General features: G+C 26.9%; 2 protein-coding genes across 3 annotated transcripts in view; one reads left to right on the forward strand and one right to left on the reverse strand.

Moving 5' to 3' along the window:
• Positions 1–1,598: 1,598 nt before the first annotated feature.
• Positions 1,599–6,382, reverse strand: LOC107444362 (RAS oncogene family member Rab19). The gene is made up of 3 exons (XM_016058478.3): positions 6,100–6,382; positions 5,069–5,252; positions 1,599–2,587 (listed from the first exon to the last, which is right to left on the reverse strand). Exons 1-3 carry the CDS (start codon positions 6,274–6,276, stop codon positions 2,325–2,327), a joined length of 624 nt encoding a protein of 207 aa, XP_015913964.1. The 5' UTR covers positions 6,277–6,382; the 3' UTR covers positions 1,599–2,324.
• Positions 6,383–6,458: 76 nt separating this feature from the next.
• LOC107444361 (oxysterol-binding protein-related protein 1) overlaps positions 6,459–22,786 on the forward strand; it is a 61,818-nt gene continuing 45,490 nt past the window's right edge. Inside the window, exons 1-12 of one of the 2 annotated variants that reach the window (XM_016058475.4) lie at positions 6,459–6,697; positions 8,955–9,111; positions 10,671–10,744; positions 12,304–12,378; positions 14,712–14,823; positions 14,900–14,985; positions 16,170–16,314; positions 16,406–16,518; positions 18,511–18,584; positions 21,178–21,241; positions 21,683–21,784; positions 21,874–22,002. In XM_016058475.4, the coding sequence (XP_015913961.1) occupies positions 8,958–9,111; positions 10,671–10,744; positions 12,304–12,378; positions 14,712–14,823; positions 14,900–14,985; positions 16,170–16,314; positions 16,406–16,518; positions 18,511–18,584; positions 21,178–21,241; positions 21,683–21,784; positions 21,874–22,002 (1,128 nt within the window). In that variant the 5' untranslated portion in view covers positions 6,459–6,697; positions 8,955–8,957. The remainder of the gene's footprint in view (positions 6,698–8,954; positions 9,112–10,670; positions 10,745–12,303; positions 12,379–14,711; positions 14,824–14,899; positions 14,986–16,169; positions 16,315–16,405; positions 16,519–18,510; positions 18,585–21,177; positions 21,242–21,682; positions 21,785–21,873; positions 22,003–22,786) is intronic. The other variant, XM_043047983.2, reaches the window with a different exon arrangement.

The following is a 22,786-nucleotide window of genomic DNA, read 5'->3' on the forward strand; positions in this document are numbered from 1 at the left end:
TTAATTTTGAATAAAACAAATTATTTTATTTATTTTTACTTCTATAAAGAGAAACTTGATAAGAAAACTACTTTTAATATAATTTTTGGTGGTAGAGATAAGTTAGAATTACTCAATTATTCGAGAAAATCAATTACCAACTTAATAATCTATTTCTTTTAAAATTTATTCATGTCTTTGGCCAGGTAAAGTTTCAATGCCCTTAATAGAAAAGAAAAAAAAAAACACTTAAGTTTTAGTTAAAACTAACAGAATTTTTTTAAAATTAAACTTCTCTTGCAGTTTTTTACACCACACGAAAAAAATAGGCATTTAAAAATTTTATTATAGGCAAATAATATAAATTTCTGCATAAATAAATATATAAATTTGTTCATACAATTATAAAGCAGCTTATGTATAATGTCACTTTAGTTCACACAAAACAAAAATAAATAGCAAGCTCAAATTTTCTAATAAAAAAGTATTTGCTACACACTCTACATTAAGTTACATAATAATAACATATGAACCAAGATAAATATAATTCTAACAAGTTAACATTCATAGATATATACATAAGGTAATATGAGAAAAATCAAAAGTAATTTGAAGTTATATATACTTAATTTGCATATAGAGCTGTCAAACATTTCATATTAAAACTGATCAAATTTATTTCTTTTTTAATAACTTTGAATTAGTTGATATTTTGTTATAAGGAAATGTTGATCTTTATAATATTTCCTTTTATTGTCAAGATCAATATTACTTTAAGGTATATCAAGCTTATTATAACATACATAATATTAATTCTCTTAACCATGACCTCATCTAAACAATAGTAAAGGTTTCATTAAATATAAATTATTTTTAAGGAAAAAAACATATTTTTTATATAATAATAAGTTAATAAATGGGAAATCANTTCCTTTTATTGCCAAGATCAATATTACTTTAAGGTATATCAAGCTTATTATAACATACATAATACTAATTCTCTTAACCATGACCTCATCTAAACAATAGTAAAGGTTTCATTAAATATAAATTATTTTTAAGGAAAAAAAACATATTTTTTATATAATAATAAGTTAATAAATGGGAAATCATTACATTTTTAGGACGCAGTGACCTCTACTTAACATTTTACTTAATACTACATTTTTAATATTCCATCAAATACTTACTGCAAAACACAATTTTCTTATGGCCCAAATAACTGAGGTTTATTAAAATATCATTTTTACTAAAAGTAAAGAACAGTTATTGTGGCAGGGGAAAAAATCACAACTCTGTACAAATTTACTTTGAGACATGCATTTAAAAATTGAAGACGAAGTAACTTGGACATACTTATATACTATAAAAGAAAGTGAAACTTGATTACAGCATATAAAGTTTTAAATAAAGCTTGTTAATTAATAAAAAAATAAATAAAAAATAATGGATTTTTTTTTAAAAATTTACTTTTGAAAAGAAACAACTGTTTGTATTTGTAATTCATCCTAACTATTTCGATATATGCATAAAATAAGTTTTATTACAGCACAAAAGATTTTTAAAAATAATTAAATAGTCAAACACAGAGTTCAACAATGATTTCAAAAGATAAAAAGTTTTTAATTTTTTCTCAAATACATTTAAACCAATTTCAATTCTAAAGCAGCAGAAATCTTGATGTAAATATTACTATTTATAGAAAATAGGTTTTTTAAAAGCATAAATAATGCAGTTGCATCAAATCAGCTGCTGTTTGTCCTATCCAGTTAGCCTAAGATATATACTATAACACACAATGTTAAGATATATTTTTAGAAAAACTTTATACAATTCACAGTAGTTGGCAGGTATAAGCTTTTAATATTTTCATCATATCTAAATAAGCTAGAACAAGATAACTTAATGAAATGCTGTTTCCTAAATAAATGAATTTCATAATACCTAGTTTTTTTAATTTCTGATCTCTCACAGATTTAACTCTCAAATAAAATAATTTACTAAAAAATCTAGTGAAATTTAAGAAAAATGAAATTAAATAAAAACACCAAATAAAATATTCTTAAATACATTCTTTTTAAAAATAAATATAACTTATCCGACCAAGTCTTTAACAAATGTGATATGCCACCTTACCTGTTCATTGACTATTCAGGTTAACATATCAGGTTCAGTTGCAATAAAGAGAAACTCATTAACTGCAACTAAACCTGATGTGCAATAGACAATTGGTCGGTTAACAACAGTAAACGAAAAAATTTGTTCTTTGAAAAAAAATAAACAGTTCTGTATCTTAACATATACTAAAAGAAAACGTCTAATTAGAATCATACAATTGAAGGTTGTCATGAACAACATGAACTACGTGGGCCAGTGATATTGCTGCTATTGATAGAAGATAAATTATCATTATGCTGAGATTGTAAGGGGAAACCATTATTGCAACGTTTCATAAGTTCAAGAGCTAAAGTGACAAAAGCTTTTTCTACATTTGTATCTTCTCGAGCACTTGTTTCAAGCACTGCTACCAGCTCTGGAATCTGCTCTTTTAACGCTAAAGCTTCTTCAAAAGGCACTTCTCTTTCAGATTCAAGATCACACTTATTACCTGCACAAAATAAACAATTTATTATTTATAATAAAATAAACATCTCCACATCAACATATAGGTAAAGAATAGTGCTTGGTACTTCATAATTTTGGAGACTAATTAATGGTGTAACCAAGCAGCACAGGCCATTTCCTTATTCTTCTCTTATTAAAGAGTCCCCTCTAAAACATGGATCCCCAATATTTGCCAAAAAAGGGACATTTGTTATGGCCTTTTGATAACTTTCCAGCACAGCTGTTTGAATTTTGTTTTTTATACTTGTAACATTGTAATAAATAGAAATTTATAATAGTTTTTTTTTCAATACTTTTAAAGATAGATTATTTTTCTGTAGATGGCATCACTATGGTAAAGTTTAAATTCAATCATAATAATGATATTTTTTGTGTGGAAATTTCGAATTAGTCGTTTAAAATGGGATTTTTGGGGCGAAATCTGGGTAACTAAATTTATTAATATTTATTGAGGATGGTATTATAACTTCTATAGGGTATTAGTGGGTTTATGACTGTTTTTTCTCAGGGATCTTTTTTTTTTTTGGTTCTGACGTCCGCCAGATGCAGGATGACCCTGGATTTGGTAAACAGGTCAATGTAGATTCTTTCGCCTTGCTGAAGGGAGAATAAAAGAGAAGTGAAGAGTGTGGCTGAGGGAGTAACCCGGAGGATACGGAGCTTGTCCGCAGGAAGGGTGGTCCGTGACAGCACCTCGAAGATGGTGGATCGTGAACTTTTAGGAAAGCTAAACTGAAGTCTCTAGCGGGAAGAGAGACCGTGATTAGCCGAAGGCCGATATCTTCGAGACGGTGGGCCAAGTCCGAACGTATCTATGCTGGAAGTCCGGTGTTCCCCTTCTACATCCCTAAGCCTAATAATGAAGTTAGAATAGCTGGAGAAATGTTGAGATCCTAGCCGAGGAGTTTGCCCACGAGCTCATCTACCATTCCGGTGGGCGTTTCCAGAGGGCGAACAGTAAATTCTTTTGGGTACTTATAAAACTTTAAATTTTATTTCGTTAACATTTTAGAGGAATCATTTACCGTAAATTCTGAACTGTTTATGTTGTGTTTTTTGGGTAGGAGAACAATGAGTATTTAAGTGTGATTTATAGACATCACAAACCAAGTCTTAAGTGTTTTTAGTAATGTTAAATGCAGTTTTTATTTCTTAAATGTTTTTTTTAACTGCATGAATTGAAGTTTATGCTTGAGTGTTTTAAGGTTGCATGTTGTTTTAATTAATGTATAAAGGGAAGTGTTTATTCCCATGCTAGTATTTGGAAATGTGTGGAATTATGTTTTTTGAAGATTTAGAGTTGCAATAAAAATGAGTTTTAAATGTTAAGAGTTTCCTGTAATTCATTCGATACTTGCTTACTGTATAACCTGGGTAACCGTTACTAAAGTTAAATTTAGAGATCACAGCTAGAGGGGTAACGGTACAACATTAGACAAAAATAAATTATATAAATATGGAAAATTATAATTTAATTATAGTTTATGCAATAGAAAATTATAGCTCATATGAATAAATAAAAAATTATTTATATTAAAAAATAAGGAGTAGCAAAAAATTTCAGAATTTGTAATTTTTTTTAATCACAGCATTGGGTAAGCGTAAAAAAAAACTGCTTGCCACATTAGACACTGTTATTGTACAAAAAATAAGATGGTTTTTCTGTCTTAAACATTTTTCATCAATTTTAGAATTCGAAAGACATAGGTTGCGTGTTTTTTTTAAGTGTTTAAAGCATACTTTTTTATTTAATGTTTTAAACATGTTTAAAACAAGCGCTTATGACAAAGTACTTTAAATGTAACAACCCGGACATAATTTAGAAATGTAGGGGCTTTAGGCACACAATTGCCAAGGGCCCCCTGGTTGTAACTTTAAACCATATGTACTTGTTTTTATTTATAAAATGCTTCAAAATTATTTGTAACATAAGTAAATTATAATATGTAAGTAAATTTAAGCTATTATTTATGAAATTTTTCGTTATCTCATACCTTTAAAAGAGAATTAATGAGAAAAACACAAAAAGAAATCATTTGTAAAATTTAGGGGGCCCAGGTCAGATCCTCTCTGGCCTCACAGTAAATCAAGCACAGGTAACAGCCTAGTTTTGAAAAATATTGTATTTTTTATTTGCAAGTAAATCTAGAATTTAATTAACACAATTGTAAGCAACCAACAGATGATCGTTAAGCTCAAGCAGAACTGTGGGCTAACTATCAAATCATTGTATTTGTTTCACCTGAAACCAGTGTAACAACTGAACACAAAATTTTATTTACTTAGCAGAGAACACACCTTTTTTGCAATCAAATATACAGAATACATTCAAATTAAAATTTTCAAGCTATACCATAATAGCTGTATTACAGCAGCAACCCTACAGGCTGCCGCACAGATGATGGTGAAATACAACTAATTTTTTCAATTAATTATTTTCTAAGAAAACTAAATGTTAACTGACCAATTAAAACTAATGGTACATCTGATTCAGTATAATTTCTTAACTCATCTACCCATTGAGGAAGATGGAGAAAACTTGTATGTTTTGTGATATCATATGCCATGATGACTCCATGAGCGCTTCTATAGTAACTCTGTGTAATGGTACGGAAACGTTCCTGGCCAGCTGTATCCCATATTTGAAGCTGAAAAAAATGATATCAACTACAATTTTTTTCATTAAGCAATATTTAAAATACACAATACTAACAATGCAGAATATATTTCATGAAGAAAATTAAAGCAAAACATATATTTCATGATATGAATAACAATTTAAATAAAACAATTAAAAGCAAATTTCTGTGTTGTGATCTGCAGCAAAATATTAACAAAGTTTGGTAACTTCCAGGCAGTGGCCTGCCAGAAACTACAAAAAAAAAAGGAGAAAGAAATCACCAAAATGGATTAACTTGAAGGGTATATAACTCAGAGACGCTCTCTGGTAAACCTTTTTTTTTTTTTAAAAAAATGCAAGTTCAAAATTCATTTAGCACCTTGGTAATTGTAATTGGCATGACAGATCGCAATATGGAAATACCCATAAAATACCTTTTGGGTTTATTAAATGTTCTGAAGTTTCTCAAAATTATTAAGGGAGCACATGAACCCTCGACGCTACACTTATGTTTGAAGCATAGTTGTTTAGTGATTTTAAACTGTATGAATCTCAATCATTTAAAAGATTAGCTCTTTTTAACAAGAGAAATTTAAAAGCATCGTATATATTATTATAAAAACTCATAATAACTTTCGTGTACATTATTATAAAAAAGTAGAGCCATTATTTAAAAATAAAGAAAATATTCCAGCTAAATGAATGTTATGGTTTATATTACATAACATTATAAAAATTACAGTTACATACAATACAGAAATCTACTTTTGATTTTTCAAAGGCGCCATTATAATTGTTTCAATTTATACATAACAATTTCAAATAAATTAGAAAAGAAAGTTTTAAAATTTTAGGTTATGCACATTGCAACTAACCTTAACGCGTTTCTTATTGACTGCAAGAGTTCTCATTGCGAAGTCAACACCTATAGTATTACCATGACGCTCTACGTAAGTACCAGATTTAAATCTTTGAACAACACATGTTTTTCCAACACCACAATCACCAATCATAACAATCTTAAACAAATAATCATACGCCTCGTCGTCCATCTTCTTCTAAACCATGAATAAATGATAACTTTAGCAGACAGAAAGACCTAAATTCAATATCAATAAAAAACAAAAACTACAGACAGTATTCAGTAGTGACAGTGGCAGTTAAGGCAGTAAACTTGTCAAATAAAATATATGTGATGCCAGATTCAAATAGTATGCAAGTTATTTTAAATCTCGTGATTGGACAGGAAGCGGATTTCTGATTGTGAGGATGTGCGGGTCAGCTGTTTCCGCCCTATATAAACAAACACAATGTGATTTTCAATTTTTCTTGTTTAGAAAGGTGTTTTGCATAAATTCATGTCTACCTCAGCGACTCTAAGTAAATTCCATAAAGTTTATTTTTAAATATTTATTGAAAAATCATTCCTAATTTTATTTAGTTCAATTGACTTTAAGCCAAGTATTATATTTTGTAAGTGCCACTGTTAATTTTATTTATAGTTATTTTTAAATTAAAAAAAGCGAACAGTCTTTATTATTTTATTTCCTCTGAAGCCTTTATGTTCTAACTATCATTTCTTTATTCTTTGATAGATACGAATACATTATTGTGTCAAACACATCAATTTGCATTCAAATAAAGCATATTATAACAGAATCTTTATTTATTTTTGCCCTAATATTTTCCCCTCTGCAGAAGATCAAAATTGTGATGGCATGTTTTCGGATCATCCTCATTGATGTTTCCCAGACCGTCGCCAATAGCCCATTGTGCAGCTCCAGTGCGACGTAAATGAACTACAACAACAACATTGCCCTATGGGCCATTCTCCACTGTAAACACTCGAAGCCTCAATTTTTATCTTACTTGTACATTTTTTTAATTCATTCAATAATAAAGTACGTAGGTTAAATTTTAAAAAATCAGATACAATAATAGTTATATTTAAATTTTTATTATGGAATCAATTCTTAAAATTTAGCATTGTACTTTTTAAGTTTTCTTGTTAAAATCAACATATTTACATTTATTTCCTTAGCTGAAAAAATATTATAGCATTTCAATTTTCTTCTTTTTTTTCATATATCNTTTTTTTTTTTTTTTGGTTGGAGATTTAGGTAAAGATTTTAATGATTTTCTCATTGCTTTTCCGACAGCTTGATAAATCTTGTAGGCATTTTCAATTTGGCTTCTTGATGGTGTATTATTCCTAAACCCTGTTTTCTTCCTTTGGCGATACAGTTGTAATTATCCTTTATAATGATTTATAAAGCTTCTAATCCAGATCACCGAACTAAATTCAAAGTATGAATTAGTGTTGCCACTTCAAAATATACATAATTAAATCAAGTGTATGCTTCCGTGTGTAATAAATTGCAGACATGTCCCGTGCATAACATTAGGTATGTCCCGTGCATAACACAAATAAAATAAATTTAGAATTTTATCAAATAATGTATTTTGAAAACATCCAGCATAATTTAATAGAAGTAATATTTATCAGCTAAGAAAAAAATATAATGACAATATACAAGTTTTAAATTCACAGAGTTTATGAAAAATAGGAGTCAGGGTAGAAATTAATCTTTTTTCTGAGTCCCGTGCATAACGACTATATTAAATCCCTTTTCAAGTATTTAAACTTTAATTTTTTATTTGTTTTCTATGCAGTCTTTAAGAAACAGACTTGTTTTGAATTGAATTGTAAAAAAAAAAAAAATTACTCCATTATTTTGCTATTTTTATAAACTTCAAAGGCCTGCAAATGTCCCGTGCATAACAGGAGAATGGCCCTAATATTTTTTGCCGATTTTTGTAACTTGTGTTTATTTTCGCTAAATTTTAAATTATTGAATAAAAATTATAACTTATTAATATATTTAAAAAGAAATCGTATTAAACAAGAATTCAATGTGTAAGAAATTAAGTAGAGTGTTTTATTAACATTCATTTTTTTAAAAAATTGATTCAAGAATGCACATTTAAATCATTTCAATGCACATTTAAATAATTGTTAGTATTCCCAGGTTAAAATAATAGTTATCTTCTTTATAAACATTATATATTGTACACCTATTTATTGAACAATACCTACTGTGTACCTATTTATTGAACTTAACCTATTATTGTGCGATTTGCTTCTTATAGCTCAAGTTCAGTATTATCTGAATAAAATAAAATTAACAATTTTCCTTGTTGAAATACTAAACCAATTATACACCTATATATTGAATGCTACCTATTGCGCTATTTATTTAATGTTATCCAATGTACATCTAATTATTGAACATTACCTATTGTACAACTACTTATTGAGCATTACCTATTAAACATCTATTTATTGAACGTTACCAGTCATACATCTACTTATTGAACATTACCAGTCGTACATCTACTTATTGGAGGTTACTTATTGTACGTCTATTTATTGAGCGTTATCCATCTTATGTCTATTTATTGAATGTTATCCATCTTGCCTCTATTTATTAAACATTACCTATAATACATCCTTTTATTTAGCATTATCTATAGAACACCTATTTAATCTACATCTATTTATTGTGCGTCTATTTATTATAAAATATTACCTATTTGTTTTCATACGCTAACTTATCACTATTTATCAAACCTGTTTTAAAACATTTATATCATATTTTAATCTACCAATTATAGAATTATTTATTCATAAAAATATGTTATGTTAACAAAAAATTACATATGTATCTAGGATATGTCTGAGGATGACAAATCAGAATCTTTGCGGTCCTGCAAGTCACCTGAAGAAAAATTATTGTTTGCTTCAAGGACTGGAGACTTACCTCTAGCTGTCTTGCTTTTGGACCAGTTTCATAAAAATGAAATAGATTTAGATATCAATTGTAAAGGTATATGGATTTTAAAGTTCTTATTTTTTATAATAAAAAAGAATCCTAAACTAAAACAGTTTTAAAGCATTTTCTAAATTCATCAGTACTTCTGAAAAATGTAAACTTATACCATCAATTAAGTAATAATCAAAGTAAATTTTTTTTTTTTTTAGTACCTAGTTCTTCATGTTTCCCGAGCAAATAAATTCAGCTATTTTATTTTTTTAAAAGAATAGCTGTCACCAAAATAAAAAAATTAAATAAAGAAACAGTTGATTGTAATTGCACCTAACGACTTCGCTTTTACCATTTTAACACCTATGCCAACAAAATAGAAAAGTACAAATAATTTTTTTCCATTAAATTATTAGACTCCTTGTTGCTTAAAAATCATATTATATCAAATATATTCAAATATATATATTTGTATATATATGTATACATATTTATATATAATATTACATACATACATTTATATTTTCTTAAAGTTTTAGTGTTCTAATTAGAATTTAGCTATTAAGAATTTTCAAAAGTCAATGCAGCATAAGTTGCTGAATGTTTGAATTATTGCTTAAGAAATATAGTGGGGAAAAATATCAAAATAAAACAGATGTCACTAAAATTAAATGTATTTAACATTATAGCATCTCAATTCAAGATTAATTGTCTGTCCTTTATGCTTATTTACAGACTCCTTGGAAATAAAAAAGTCTCCAAGGAGTACTTGGAACTACTTAGATTTCTAAATTAGTCCTTAGAAACTCCTTAGATTATTGTGTTGCATAGATGAACTTACTAAGTACGCTGATGAATTTACTGTCCAAACAGGGAAAATAAGTGATATGACTTAGCTGTCAAAATCTAACAGTTTAAGAAAAACTTTAAAAGAAAAAAAAAATGAATTGTAAAAGTTAGAAGAAAAAAATAGCAGCAAATAATTTTAATTTTACATGTTACACGCAAACTTAATCAATAATTTACTCTTATTTTTTTTAAAATAAAATTCCTTGGATTTTCTTATGTATTCAAATTTAAAAATATAAGCTTGGTAGGTTTTTATGTTAATCTTTAACATTTGTACTGTTATTAAAATATTAGATTTATTAAAATATTTGAAACTGGAAAATTTATTTATGTGTAAAAGTGATAACTTTATTTTTCTTGGTGAAGTTTGACAAAGTCAAAATTTATTTCAAAAGGGCTAGAAAAAAATATGCAAACTATACATTTTTGCGAGTTCCGTATAATAACTGCTTTTTAATTTTTTAAAAAAAACTGTCTTATTATCTTTTACACAAAGGTTTTTAATTTTTGATAAGTTTTTAAAATTTTGGATACTCCTTGGATTTCTTCTTCTGATTTCTGTACTTCTTTTTTGTATATTTATATTGAGAAGATTGTTATAAAGTTTTTTTTTTACAAGAAAGTCATTTAAAATTTAAACTAATATGTTGATATTTTAAATGTCTTGCATTAGATGTCTAAAAAAAGTTATTATTGCTTTTTAATTTAGAATAAGTTAATCCTTTAAATAACTTAAATATGTATATTTTCAAAATAATATGTATTCAATTAAGGAAATCATGACTGGAGGCCACTGCATCTTGCCTGTTATTTTGGACATGACAAAATTGTAGAAAGTCTTATTAAAGTAAGTTTGTTATTTTCCATACTTAATTCCCAATGTAATTTTATTTATACTTTACTCCCCTTATCAAGTGGACTTATTTGGAAAAATACTGTATTTAAGCTGAAATTGAAATTTTAGTATTTAAAAAAAGGGGGGAGGTTCTACTGTGGAAATGGAGAATCTCCAGTACAGTGCAGAACCTCTTATCCGGAAATCGGAAAACCAGATAACTGGAATGAAATTCGGAACCGGAAATTAATTTTCTTCCATTAAAATTTTTTTTTTTTCTTGCAAGATTTTGAGCCCATTTTGTTATTTAGAGCATACAGCGTATCGAGTTGACAAAAGAACTGCTTTAGAGGACGGATCAAAAGCCGCTTGTAGACGAATCTCACATAAGCACAAATAGCTTATATATGTTATTCATGTTAATAATAACATATATAAGCCTGTATATAATTTTTATTTCATAATTTCTTTCCTTATTTAAACTTAAGTGTATTATTATTTATCATTTTTTATTATTTCTAAAACTATTTCAAAATAATTTTTTAGTTTCATTTTATAAACATTAAAAAAAACGGCATTTTGTAGCGATTCAAAAAACCAGAAAAATCAGTATTATTATTTATCATTTTTTATTATTTCTAAAACTATTTCAAAATTATTTTTTAGTTTCGTTTTATAAACATTAAAAAAAAACGGCATTTTGTAGCGATTCAAAAAACCGGAAAAATCATTATTATTATTTCTAAAACTATTTCAAAATTATTTTTTAGTTTCGTTTTATAAACATTATAAAAAAAACGGCATTTTGTAGCGATTCAGAAAACCGGAAAAATCAGTTATCCGGAATCGCGATGGTCCCAATCGTTCCGGACAATCGTTTCTCTACTGTATTTGTATCAAGCAAAATTTCCAAGTGATTTAAATGACAATTGTATTCTAATTTATTGAATTAAAATGGTTGATATGATTTAAATAAACAAATTTTTCCTATTTACTGTGGCTTTGAATAATTCCACTCTCAGCTGATAGCTTTAAAAATTTTGAAGAGAATTCGGCCATGTCATTCAGTTTTTTTCTTGGTGACATTACTATTCATTAGTTTTATATGCACACTACGATTGGAAGTTTTTGGTTATCTCTAAATCTGAGTGTCATAACAAAATCTACTAATTAAATATCAACTATCAATCTGTCTCTATTATGTATCAAAGTCAAATATGTCTTAATACCTTCATTGGTGTAAACCAAATTCAATAAAAATATTAGATTGCACTCTGCTGTAGATAGTAGCAATTCAGTTATACCAATGTTATTGAGTTTTTTATTAACTTTAACATACACACATTAAAAACAAAATTATGCAATTGCAAAATTATGCAAATAAAAAATTATTGAAACTGCAAAATTTATTAGTTATAAAGCATCTTATAATTGTTTTCATTTTGTATGTGACATTTCTTGTGTAATTATTACTCTTGTGTGCTTACTATCCATTCTGTGTAAATGTTTTTTTTTCTCCATTTTTTTGTGAAATCTTTTTAATTTTTTTTTATTTTGTTAATTTTGCATAGCATGGAGCAGATGTCAATGTTTTAAATGATACTGGTGACACTCCTCTACATAAAGCTGCATATACAGGTCGAGAGGTAATAAATTGAATCTTATCTTTTGAATACAAAGCAGATGTTTATTTTTTGTTGCTATAGAGATCATAAAAAAGTTACTTGTCGTCTGTAACTTAAACAATGGCGAACTGGTTAATTATACATATATCAGGGTGCTTAGTGTTTTCAAAAAATGCTTTTTTGATTGGGTGTTTTTGAAAAGTGCTTAATTTTCTTTTTTTCAAAATGAGATTTTTTCTTAACTATGTGGATTTTCGCTATGAATTAAGCAAAAAGACAGTTCGCATTGTTCTATTCAACATTCTTAAAATGATTTGAACCCCAATCTATTTTGCCGTATTGTTAGTCTGTAGCGAATAAAATGCCATTCATTTTACATTATTTAAACTTTCATGATTTTTGACAATTGTCAAAAACAATGCCAAAAGTTTTTTTTTTTGTTGTTGACATGACTGTTAAAACAAGATAAAAACCGTCAATAGTAAAAAACTTTCCAACCCTGCCTAGTTATGATACTTTTTTAAAGTGCTTAAAAATATTTTTTAAGTGCTTAAAAGGTGCTTATTTTTTGTTGAATAACTTGGCTATGCACCCTGTATATATTTCAGTAATTGTTTCAGAAGGGTTTTGCCACTCACACTTCACACACATAGCACAAGAATTAAAAATGAAACAGTATCAAGGCATGCACATTTTTAGACGAATATTTCTGCAATATTCAGATATGAAAATCTACTCTTTGCTATTTCACCTAAAAAATTAATTATTTTTATTTTTTTGAATCATTTAAGTTATGGAAAAACTATTGGGAAGCTATGATTTATGGTGTGTGATAAAGATAAATCGCCAGACTCTTTGATGTAGTCAAAAAAGGAAATGTGCCAATATTATCCAATATGTGTTCAAACTCACAGGTGTGCCATAATTCCAGTATTTATAATTGCATTACAGCAACATGTCATTTCCTGTACTTCATTTCTTCTCAGACATTTGTGATGTAAGATTGTGTTTAATTAGCATGTTTGAAATCACCTGCTCGAACCATTAAGAATCAGTCCTAGAACTTAAAGATCCGATAATTAGATCAAAAGTTATTCAGGGTAGGTCCGTTTTTTATTTTGTGCACTGTAAGCGATGTATTCTTGTAAGCGATGCTGAACACATTGCCACAATCACACTGTTGGTCACAAAATTGTGGTAACTCAACCTCCGTAACACCTGATTCCATAACAGGCTATTGCAGAATGCTTTTTTCCATATATATTCTTCACACATTAAGAACACACTTCTTAGTTCAATGAAGCATCTTTTTTATATCAATGATTTTTTCTTTGACTTGTTGTTCTCATGTTATTCACGTTTTTTATTATTATCAATTTCAATGAAATTTTATTCCTAATAATTTAGGACATATATTTTCATTTGGCAATTCAATTGAAAACAATCTGCATGTTCATCCTAATATAGGGTGCATAGCGCTTTTAAAAAGTGCTTAAAGGTGCTTATTTTTGAGTTACGTTTTTTAAGAACCCTTAAGGTGCCTTTTTTTTTATTTGGGGTTTGTAAAAAGTTTTTAATTTTCTATCTTTTAAAAAGAGATTTTTTCTTTGCCGTACGATTGTTGTTCTAAATTACAAAATATTCATTATTTTCACAATTTTCTCTGCAATGTTTATCAGAAACTAGTTATATTATCATGATTATGACAAGTTTTTTAAAATGTTTTTGAATTCTATTGATTTTATGTTTATAAATTAAGTACTTTAAACGATCGGAAAAATAATTTTTGTTACTGCGCAGATCCTAACTATGATTTTTTTGGAAGGTGATTAATTTGAGTTCTTGAAAAATACTTAGAAGGTGCTTATTTTTTGATTGAAAAACTGGCTATGCACCCTGTAATAAATTAAAAAAGTCACATGTTACAATATGTGGTCAAAGGGTAACGATAACGTCTAATAATTATAGTTTTTGAATATTAGAAATAAGTTCATAAAATAGCAATTAGTCAAAATTCATTACATAATTCTCAAAATTTTTATTTGTTTTGGTCTAATAAAATGTCACTGTTTATATTTTTACCACTATTTTCACTGAAATTTGATTTTTCAAGATTCAGTTTTATCTAACCACAAAACTGATTTTTTTTTGTTTGTTTTTTTTGTCATTTTCTTGTCTGCATGTGTCTTGTTTAACCTTTGATCAAGGTTTTCATTACAATTCCTTCATCAATTTTAGAATTTGAACTAACTTTGTGTTCATGTAATAAAAAGATTTTTTAGAATATTTTAATTTATGTTGCATAGTTTTCTTCCATTGTTCTATCACTTAGTTTTTTTAAAACTATTTTTTAGGAATTAGTATTATTGTTGCTATCAAAAAATGCAGATGTATTTATTAGGAATAGTGAAGGTCAAACTTCTCGAAGCATTTGTGATAATGATGAAATAATTAAACTCCTTAAAGGTATATTTTAGTGTTTATATCTTTGTGCTTATGATTATGAATTGGTGCTCATGTTTAATTCTGATCTATTAACCAGGTGCTGAAAATGCTGATATTGAAAGGAAAAACTCAATGTTATTGCAAGCAGCTCGTGAGGGTGATAGAGATACCATTGAAAATCTAGTAAGAATGCTTATTCAAACCGTAGTACTAGATAAATTTTTTTTTGTTATAAATTCTTTATAATTTTTGTGTAATAATGTACCATTTGAAGATCTAGTAAGAATGCTTATTCAAACTGTAGTGCTAGATAAAAAAAAATTTTTATAAATTCTTTCTAGTTTTTGTTTAATAATGTATCATTTTCAGTATTGCCTAAAACATGAAAAATAGTGAGGAATGAAAATTTCACAGTCATTTCTGTTAAGGATTTTTTTTGATGTGCATGTCCTATTTAAAAGATTTGATTAGTCACTTTATTTCACTTTTATTCTACCAATGATAACTAATTAAAAGAAAAATCTGTCTTTCAGAAATAAATGTATCAGCTAATATATACTCTCAACAAATCAAATAATAAATGGAAAAATAAAAGCATGCTTAGAAATTCTCAGAGAAATTTAGGAGATTTCTTAATTTGGTCATAAAATTTCTAGTTAAAAGGAAGAAAAACATTTATGAATAATTTTTGTGAATTAAAGTAAAAGTGACTTTGATTGAAATAGTTTGTTTTTATTTTAAACAGAATAAAAATAGTTAAACATTTTAGTTTTGAAAGAATAATAAAGAAAAAAGGCTCAATAAACTGTGAAGGTGGGAAATAGATCAACTAAGTTAATTTGTACAAATTATCTGGTTTAAATATTATGATATGCATTCAGTAGCATTCCTTTTGATTATTTAGCAGTGAACTGTATGAGCTTGATTTATTTTTTTCTCAATATGATAAAAAATATTGAATTGATTGAAGTGAAAATAAAACAAAATTATGAAGTTATCTTAAAAATATACAGCGGTTTATTTTTGAATGTTATTTGTTCTGTATATAGAAAAAAATTAATTCTTTCGTTTTTATATAAACTGGATTGGATTTGAAGAAGTTATCTCGTATGAGTTAACTTTCGAAAAATTTGATCTAGGTTTTATAGCAAAATATATTGCAAGAAATTCAGTATTAGTTACATTAGGGACTCTGCTTGTCAACTAATGTTGTTAAAAAATTTTATTTTATCTGTTCAAGTTTAATTTAAATGGATAACTAATGCTTTGCTCTTCAGATTAAAATGCATGAAATCTGGAAACTTTATTAGTTTTAGTTTAGGATAAAAATTATTGTCATTTTAAAGAAAAATATTTTCATATTTTAGCTCAAAAGTGATAATCCACCTGATATCAACTGTGTTGATTCTCTCGGGAATTCTGCATTACATTGTGCTGCATACAGAGGGAAAAAAGAAGTAGCTGTTCTGTTACTACAAAATGGAATTAACACATCTCTTAAAAATTTAAGAGGCTCGTATAAATATTGTGTTAAAAAATAATTGTATAGTTTCATATTTCTGTTTTGTTTTTGTTACTTATTTTATTTGTTTTCAACTTTTAGGCCAATTAGCTATTGACTTAGCTCTTAATATGCAAATGAAGCAAATTCTTGGAGTACAACCTGTTAAACACTTTCAAAAAACTGCTTCCAGATTTGAAGGACTACTGTTGAGAGTAAGTCTTATTTCATTTGTCTAACTATCTTGTTGAACTCTAGATTTTTCTGACATTTAAACTGGTAGCTTTCTTATTTTAAAAAAACTGCTTTTCCTTTTGTTAGCTTATATGAAAATGGCGTATTGCAAAAGATTTACAATACAATTTTTCTCGCGAAACTATTAGGTGGAGTGTTAATAGAGTTCAGTAAACATTGCGGGTGTTTAAATAAATTTTGATAGTATTCTGTATTTTAAAGTACATATATCTGTTGAAATATTTTTGTTGTTGTTGCCAGTCTTATAATTTATAAAAGTTTGATTTCCTAACCTTGAATAGGTAATGTTGTTCAAGTTTGGTAGAGTATTACCAATTCTGTTTTTTCTTCTACGTTCAGTACAATACAAATAGATTTTTTTTATATAAAAAAGCTTTATGTGAGATATTAATATTACTATTTGGCATTATTTTTATGTTGATGAATTCTTTTTATAAAGCTTAATCAGGTATATTTTATTTTTGAAATATAAGATATTAGTTTTTGTCAACAAATTTTAACCTAAATTTTATTTCTAACTGAAGCTTTTAACTTTTATTTCTAACTCTATTAAATGAAGTGTGCGGTTTGTCACAATACAAAATATATTTAAGTATTACACAAACTATGCTAAAAGATTTTCATATATGCTAGTTAATCGCACATTGCACAGTTTATCCTTACCTTCAATTGCATGAAATTTTTATTTGTTTTATGAATTACAGTTTGTTATTCTTTGTTGTTGTTCAGTTTTTTTTTCTTCGGTAATGTGATTTCTCTCACTTTATTGTCTTATTTTTACTGTTTAATAGAAAATTTTAAATGAAAGCATTCTATTCTTATGATGCATAGATACCATTAAAATTTCACAAATAGTTGCCGAAAATTAAAAAGTATGAAATATTATTAAAATAGGCATGTAAAGTTTATGAATATATTAATATAACTTAATAAGTTATGGTGTGTTTTGTTTGCTGCAAATAGGAGTTAAAACTTACTTTTAACACCAGGGGTGCAAAATATGTTGGATCACAGAAACAAAGTTTAATTGAGAGAAATTTCAGTCTAATTAAAAGAAACACAAGGAGGTGTATATTTAATTCTTTAATTCAATTGCATGAATCTACAACAAGGCAGACATGAAATGGGATAAAACACTTATGTAGATGTAGTATGAAATATTTTGTTGCATCATAAAATCTAATTTTAATGCTTGTTTTTTTTGTGAAAATTTTCTGAAACAAAGGGTTATTCAGCACTGAGGTTACAAACTTGAAGGGAGCTTAAGACAAATTATAGGAATGGAACATGTTAATTTTATATTTTCTAATAATTATTGTTTAAAACTACATTCAAATAGGCTCAGAAATGCTGTGTTATCCTTAATTACAATTTTGGCAAGCTCAGCAAGTTAGTTGCCAATCAAAAAACTATAATTAAACAATTAAATCTGTACTGATTTGAATGCAATTTTTGTTAACAATTATTAGAAAATATAGAATTAATCTGAAATTAAGACGATTTCGATAAATTAAAGCACCTCTTCAAATGTTCACAAACAGCCAGTCAATAGCAGGTAGTCATCTCTGGTGATGAACAATGGCATTTCCTATCATGGGTTGACACTCAATCCTTATTATTTGTCCTAACTACCAAGTTGTAACCATTGTGCTAAATCATCATGTAATGTGTTGCGTATTTGGATTCCTTTTCTATCAAGCCACTAGAATAATTTTTTGCATACTTTTCCCTTCTCAAAAAACTCCATCCAATAAATTACAGATAAAATAGCTGTTGTACTAAGAAGCTCTATGTATGGTAAAAATACTATAATTCAAAATTTTTTTTATAACACTGATTTGTTTGTTGTAAACAAAAAAAAATTTTTTTTTTGTTAAATACTATGTCTTACATTTTGCTTGCGTTAATCATATCTTCGTGTATTTGAAATGCTCAATGTTACTTTATTTCAGAAAAGTCGATTTTTAGGATGGAAAGATGTGTATACAGTATTAGAGAAAGGTGTAATGTCATTTTTTAATTCTCGGTAAGAAACTGTGATTTATAACTATTTTTACAATGAAAGTTAAGATTTGAAATGGTTTATTATTTGTATCTATCTAACTGTGAGTTATTTTTGTGAATTTATTAAAACAAAAAGTATATTTATTTACTATTTTATTATAAGTCATATTGTACTAAAATTTAATTTTTTTTTTATTATTACTGAAATATGTTCTAATACCTTCAAATAAGTTAAATATAGTATGTAATTTCCATAAGCATGTACTTAAAACAAAAAGTATATTTATTTACTATTTTATTATAAGTCATATTGTACTAAAATGACGCCCGGTGGCTGAGTGGTAGCGCTTTGCGCTGCCGTGCCACAGGTCCTTGGTTCGATCCTTGAGCCGGGCAAGGCCGACTCAGCCTTTCATCCCTTCAGTGGGTCGATAAAATGAGTACCAAGCATGCTTGGGAACTAACACTGGGGGTTCCGCGTTCGGCTGACCACCTGACCGGAACATATGCTCCTGCACCCCAGAGCCCAAGGTCAAGAAAACTGAGATGGGCACAGTCGGCCTTGGCCCTCTTAATGGGCTGTCGCGCCACTGAGTTAGTTAGTTATTGTACTAAAATTTAAATTTTTTTTTATTATTACTGAAATATGTTCTAATACCTTCAAATAAGTTAAATATAGTATGTAATTTCCATAAGCATGTACTTTAGTGTATTACACTGTTTAGAAGTGTTAATTCTTGTTAGGAAGAATTAACTAATTCATATAAAATATCAATAAGGGTGGGATTGCTTCCTCATTTTCCATGTCAACCTGTAAAGAATTAAATGAACACAGATTTTCTATTTATTAGTTAGCTAACTAATTTGATTTTTTTTAAAACTTATTTCTTGAAATGTATGTTATGAAACTCATGAAATAGTATTTTAGTGAGAAAAAAAAACAAAATCTATTTCAAACTCTTACTTGCAAACTCATAAACAAGGAATTGGGATTCATATAATTTTCCACGAGTTAATATGGAGATGGGGAAAGTAGAAATTGACTGCAGAACATACTTAATTTGATCAAATATTTTATGATATTTATCTAAAATATTGAAGTAATGTTTAATTAAATATCCATTCTTATTAGCAAATGTATTTTAAATTCTTATTAGCACTTCATATTAGCAAGTATATTTTAAATTTAGACCTTAAGGATTTTTTCTCCTAATTTTGAACTACACCTAATTGCAAACTATATTATAGGAAAATAAACCTTTATTTTACATGCTGTCATGTTAAAAATATGAGAGTTTAATATTATGTAACAAAAAATTATAATTAATTGGGAGTTTTTGAACAATGATAGTTTAAGTCATTAAATTAAACATAGTGTACAGATTGAAAATTTTGCATTTGAAATTGTAGTTTCATCTGATCACAGCTGTTATAAGACTGCCCTCTATTAATTCTAAATTTTAACTACCTCAGCTTCTAGTTATACACATATCATGTCAGGTATTTTTTTTTTCTATCTATTCAAAATATACATCTCCTGAGTTAGTAGTTTAAGTAATATTAAAATTCTAGTTATAAAGGCAGTAAAATAGGATAGGAATAGGAATCTATTACCAATTGTACCAATAGCCTTTGCTATGAATATCTAGAACTAGTGACAAATGTTTGTGTAGCATTGAGACCATAATCGATATCACAGACTGTATATGAAAAATAAGATGCCAAACTATATTATTGAAGGGTTGAGGTAATAGAGTGGCTAATCAATTAACTGTATAAATTTCCATTAAATAGCAGTGACACAACTTCTTATTTACTACATGAAAATCATGTTTTTCATCAAAAATGCCTTGCTGAACAATTTGATAATGTGGCTTTTTACATTGCCTAAAGTCTTTCAATCGCAATGAAGTTAGTGCATTTTTTTTCTTACTCACCTGTCGAAAAATTATGTAAAAGCAATACTATTTAATTGCTTATCATAATTTTATTGACTAAGTTGAAAAAAGGGTTGCTGAAGTTAAAGAAGTGATACCGATGAAGACGAAACTTAACAAAACCAATTAGGGAAAACATTAGGGGAATTCCTCAAAGCTTTTAAAACAATTAGAAACTTTTCATGTTCACACAATTTTTCAGAAAATAAACAACAATCTGTGACAAATATTAAAAATTTATTGTTTGCATTGTGGAAAAAGAGAACCAAAATTTACAAATATTTTAAATAAGTGAATAAATTTATTTATCCTTTTGCATCGTAAATACTTTTGCAGGATGTACATAATATTTCAACAAAAAAATTTTTTTACTTATTGTAAATTTTTAATAGCTATTTGATATTTTGAGTTAACCTGCATTCGTTTTTCTCTATCGATTGTTCATAATGAATAGTCCCTTGAAAAACAATTGATCGAGGTTCTACTGTATATAGTATATATATTAGTAATATAAAATTGTTACAATTTTAATTTATGATATTGACATATTTAAAACATTTTCAACAGTATTTTTTTACATTTTTTTCAAACTGTAATATTGACTATATAAATAATTTACCATTGAAATCCTTATAATGTTTTGAGAAATTTGCTAATGTATTTTGTAAATTATTTTAGAGCAGATTCTACTACTGGAACCAGGCGTAAAGGTTACAAATATCTTGATAGTGCCAAATCTCAGGTAAACTATACATTTTTACATTTGATAATTTCCTTTGCAATTTAACCTTTTTATTGTGTATAATGAAATATTTTACCTTATCAAACTACTTCTGCAATGAACATAAAAAAATTTCGTCATGGAAATTACTTGATATTATTTGTAACTATGAAGAAAAAATTTCCCATTGTGGTAAAAGTTGAACAAAAGTTCATTCCCCAGTTGAAATATTAATTTCTTACTATTAAATACAACAGATATATGAACGTAATAATTAACTTTAAAACATTTTTAAAGATATCTTAAAATTTGTTGGTATTGTAATTTCTCTTTTTTAACATATTATTTTAAAGACAAAACTAAAATACAGCTTTTAATTATTAAAAAAAAAAATTGCTTTAAAAATCGGAAATATTAAATTTAATTGTAATTCATATGATTTAAATGTATTTTTAATTTCAGATTGACAATGCAGATATTGCTGTTTTTACAGTAATTTTCTCCGACAATACCCGCCAAAGATTTTGCGTGCCTTATGTACATAATCAACAAGTTGATAGACAGGTTTGTAATATGCTGCCGTCATTCATAAAATAAAAGTTACTACGTTTTTTTTTTTAACTTTATTATTATTATTATAAATTTATTTTTAGAAATGGATTATTGCAATAACTGAACATGTGGAGTTCAGCAGCCATTATTTAAAACAAGGATTTTCTGACTCAGACCCAGAAGATGAGGAAGATATTATACCTATCGGTACAATGCAAGACAAGCTTCAAGTATGTGATAAGTTTTTAAAATTAAAATTAAAATTTTGCTTTAAAAATTACTTATTTCAGTTTTTATTTTAATGTTATTAGTGTCTAAAATATTCTTAAAATATAGAAATTTTTTTATTTATAACTAAAATAATTTTTTAAATTGGAATTTTTTAATCTAATATGGAATCTGATTTAGTAATTTGCTTTAATATTTTTTGATGTTTAAATTTTTGTGTGACAAAAAATATTCTTCATTACACCTGAAAACCACATAGTCATGAAAAACCACATAGTCTCAAAAACTATTTGACCAACTTTGTTCAAATTCTGTATTTTGTCATTTAAAATTACATAGTTAAAATAATAAAAAATTTGTATGTTTTTTAAATCTTAATTTTTTAGACCGTTATGAAAAAAGGAAAAACAGCTAAATATAATTTTTACATGGAATTATCTTTGAATTTATTTTCACTTAAATTCCTACATCAAAAATTATACCCTGATTTCATTTATTTAAATATTAGAAATAAGTTTTTATTTTTTCTTAGATATTAAAGTTTCTCTTGGTTTTATTAATTTTAGTATTATTTGATCTTTTTTTTTTCAGAAATTATCAAATGCAAGCATCTAAATTTAAAAATAAAGGACTTTATTTTTATACATATTGCCTTTTATTGCATTCACTGTTTTGAAATATATCATTTGATAGTTCAACATTATTCTTTTCTTTCTTTACTTTTTTATGCTTAAAATCAATAGAAATTTTTTTTATTTGATCAATAAAATTTTCAGAGCTATTGTT

This window comes from Parasteatoda tepidariorum, chromosome 2, assembly GCF_043381705.1.
Source record: "Parasteatoda tepidariorum isolate YZ-2023 chromosome 2, CAS_Ptep_4.0, whole genome shotgun sequence".
NCBI lineage: Eukaryota > Metazoa > Arthropoda > Arachnida > Araneae > Theridiidae > Parasteatoda > Parasteatoda tepidariorum.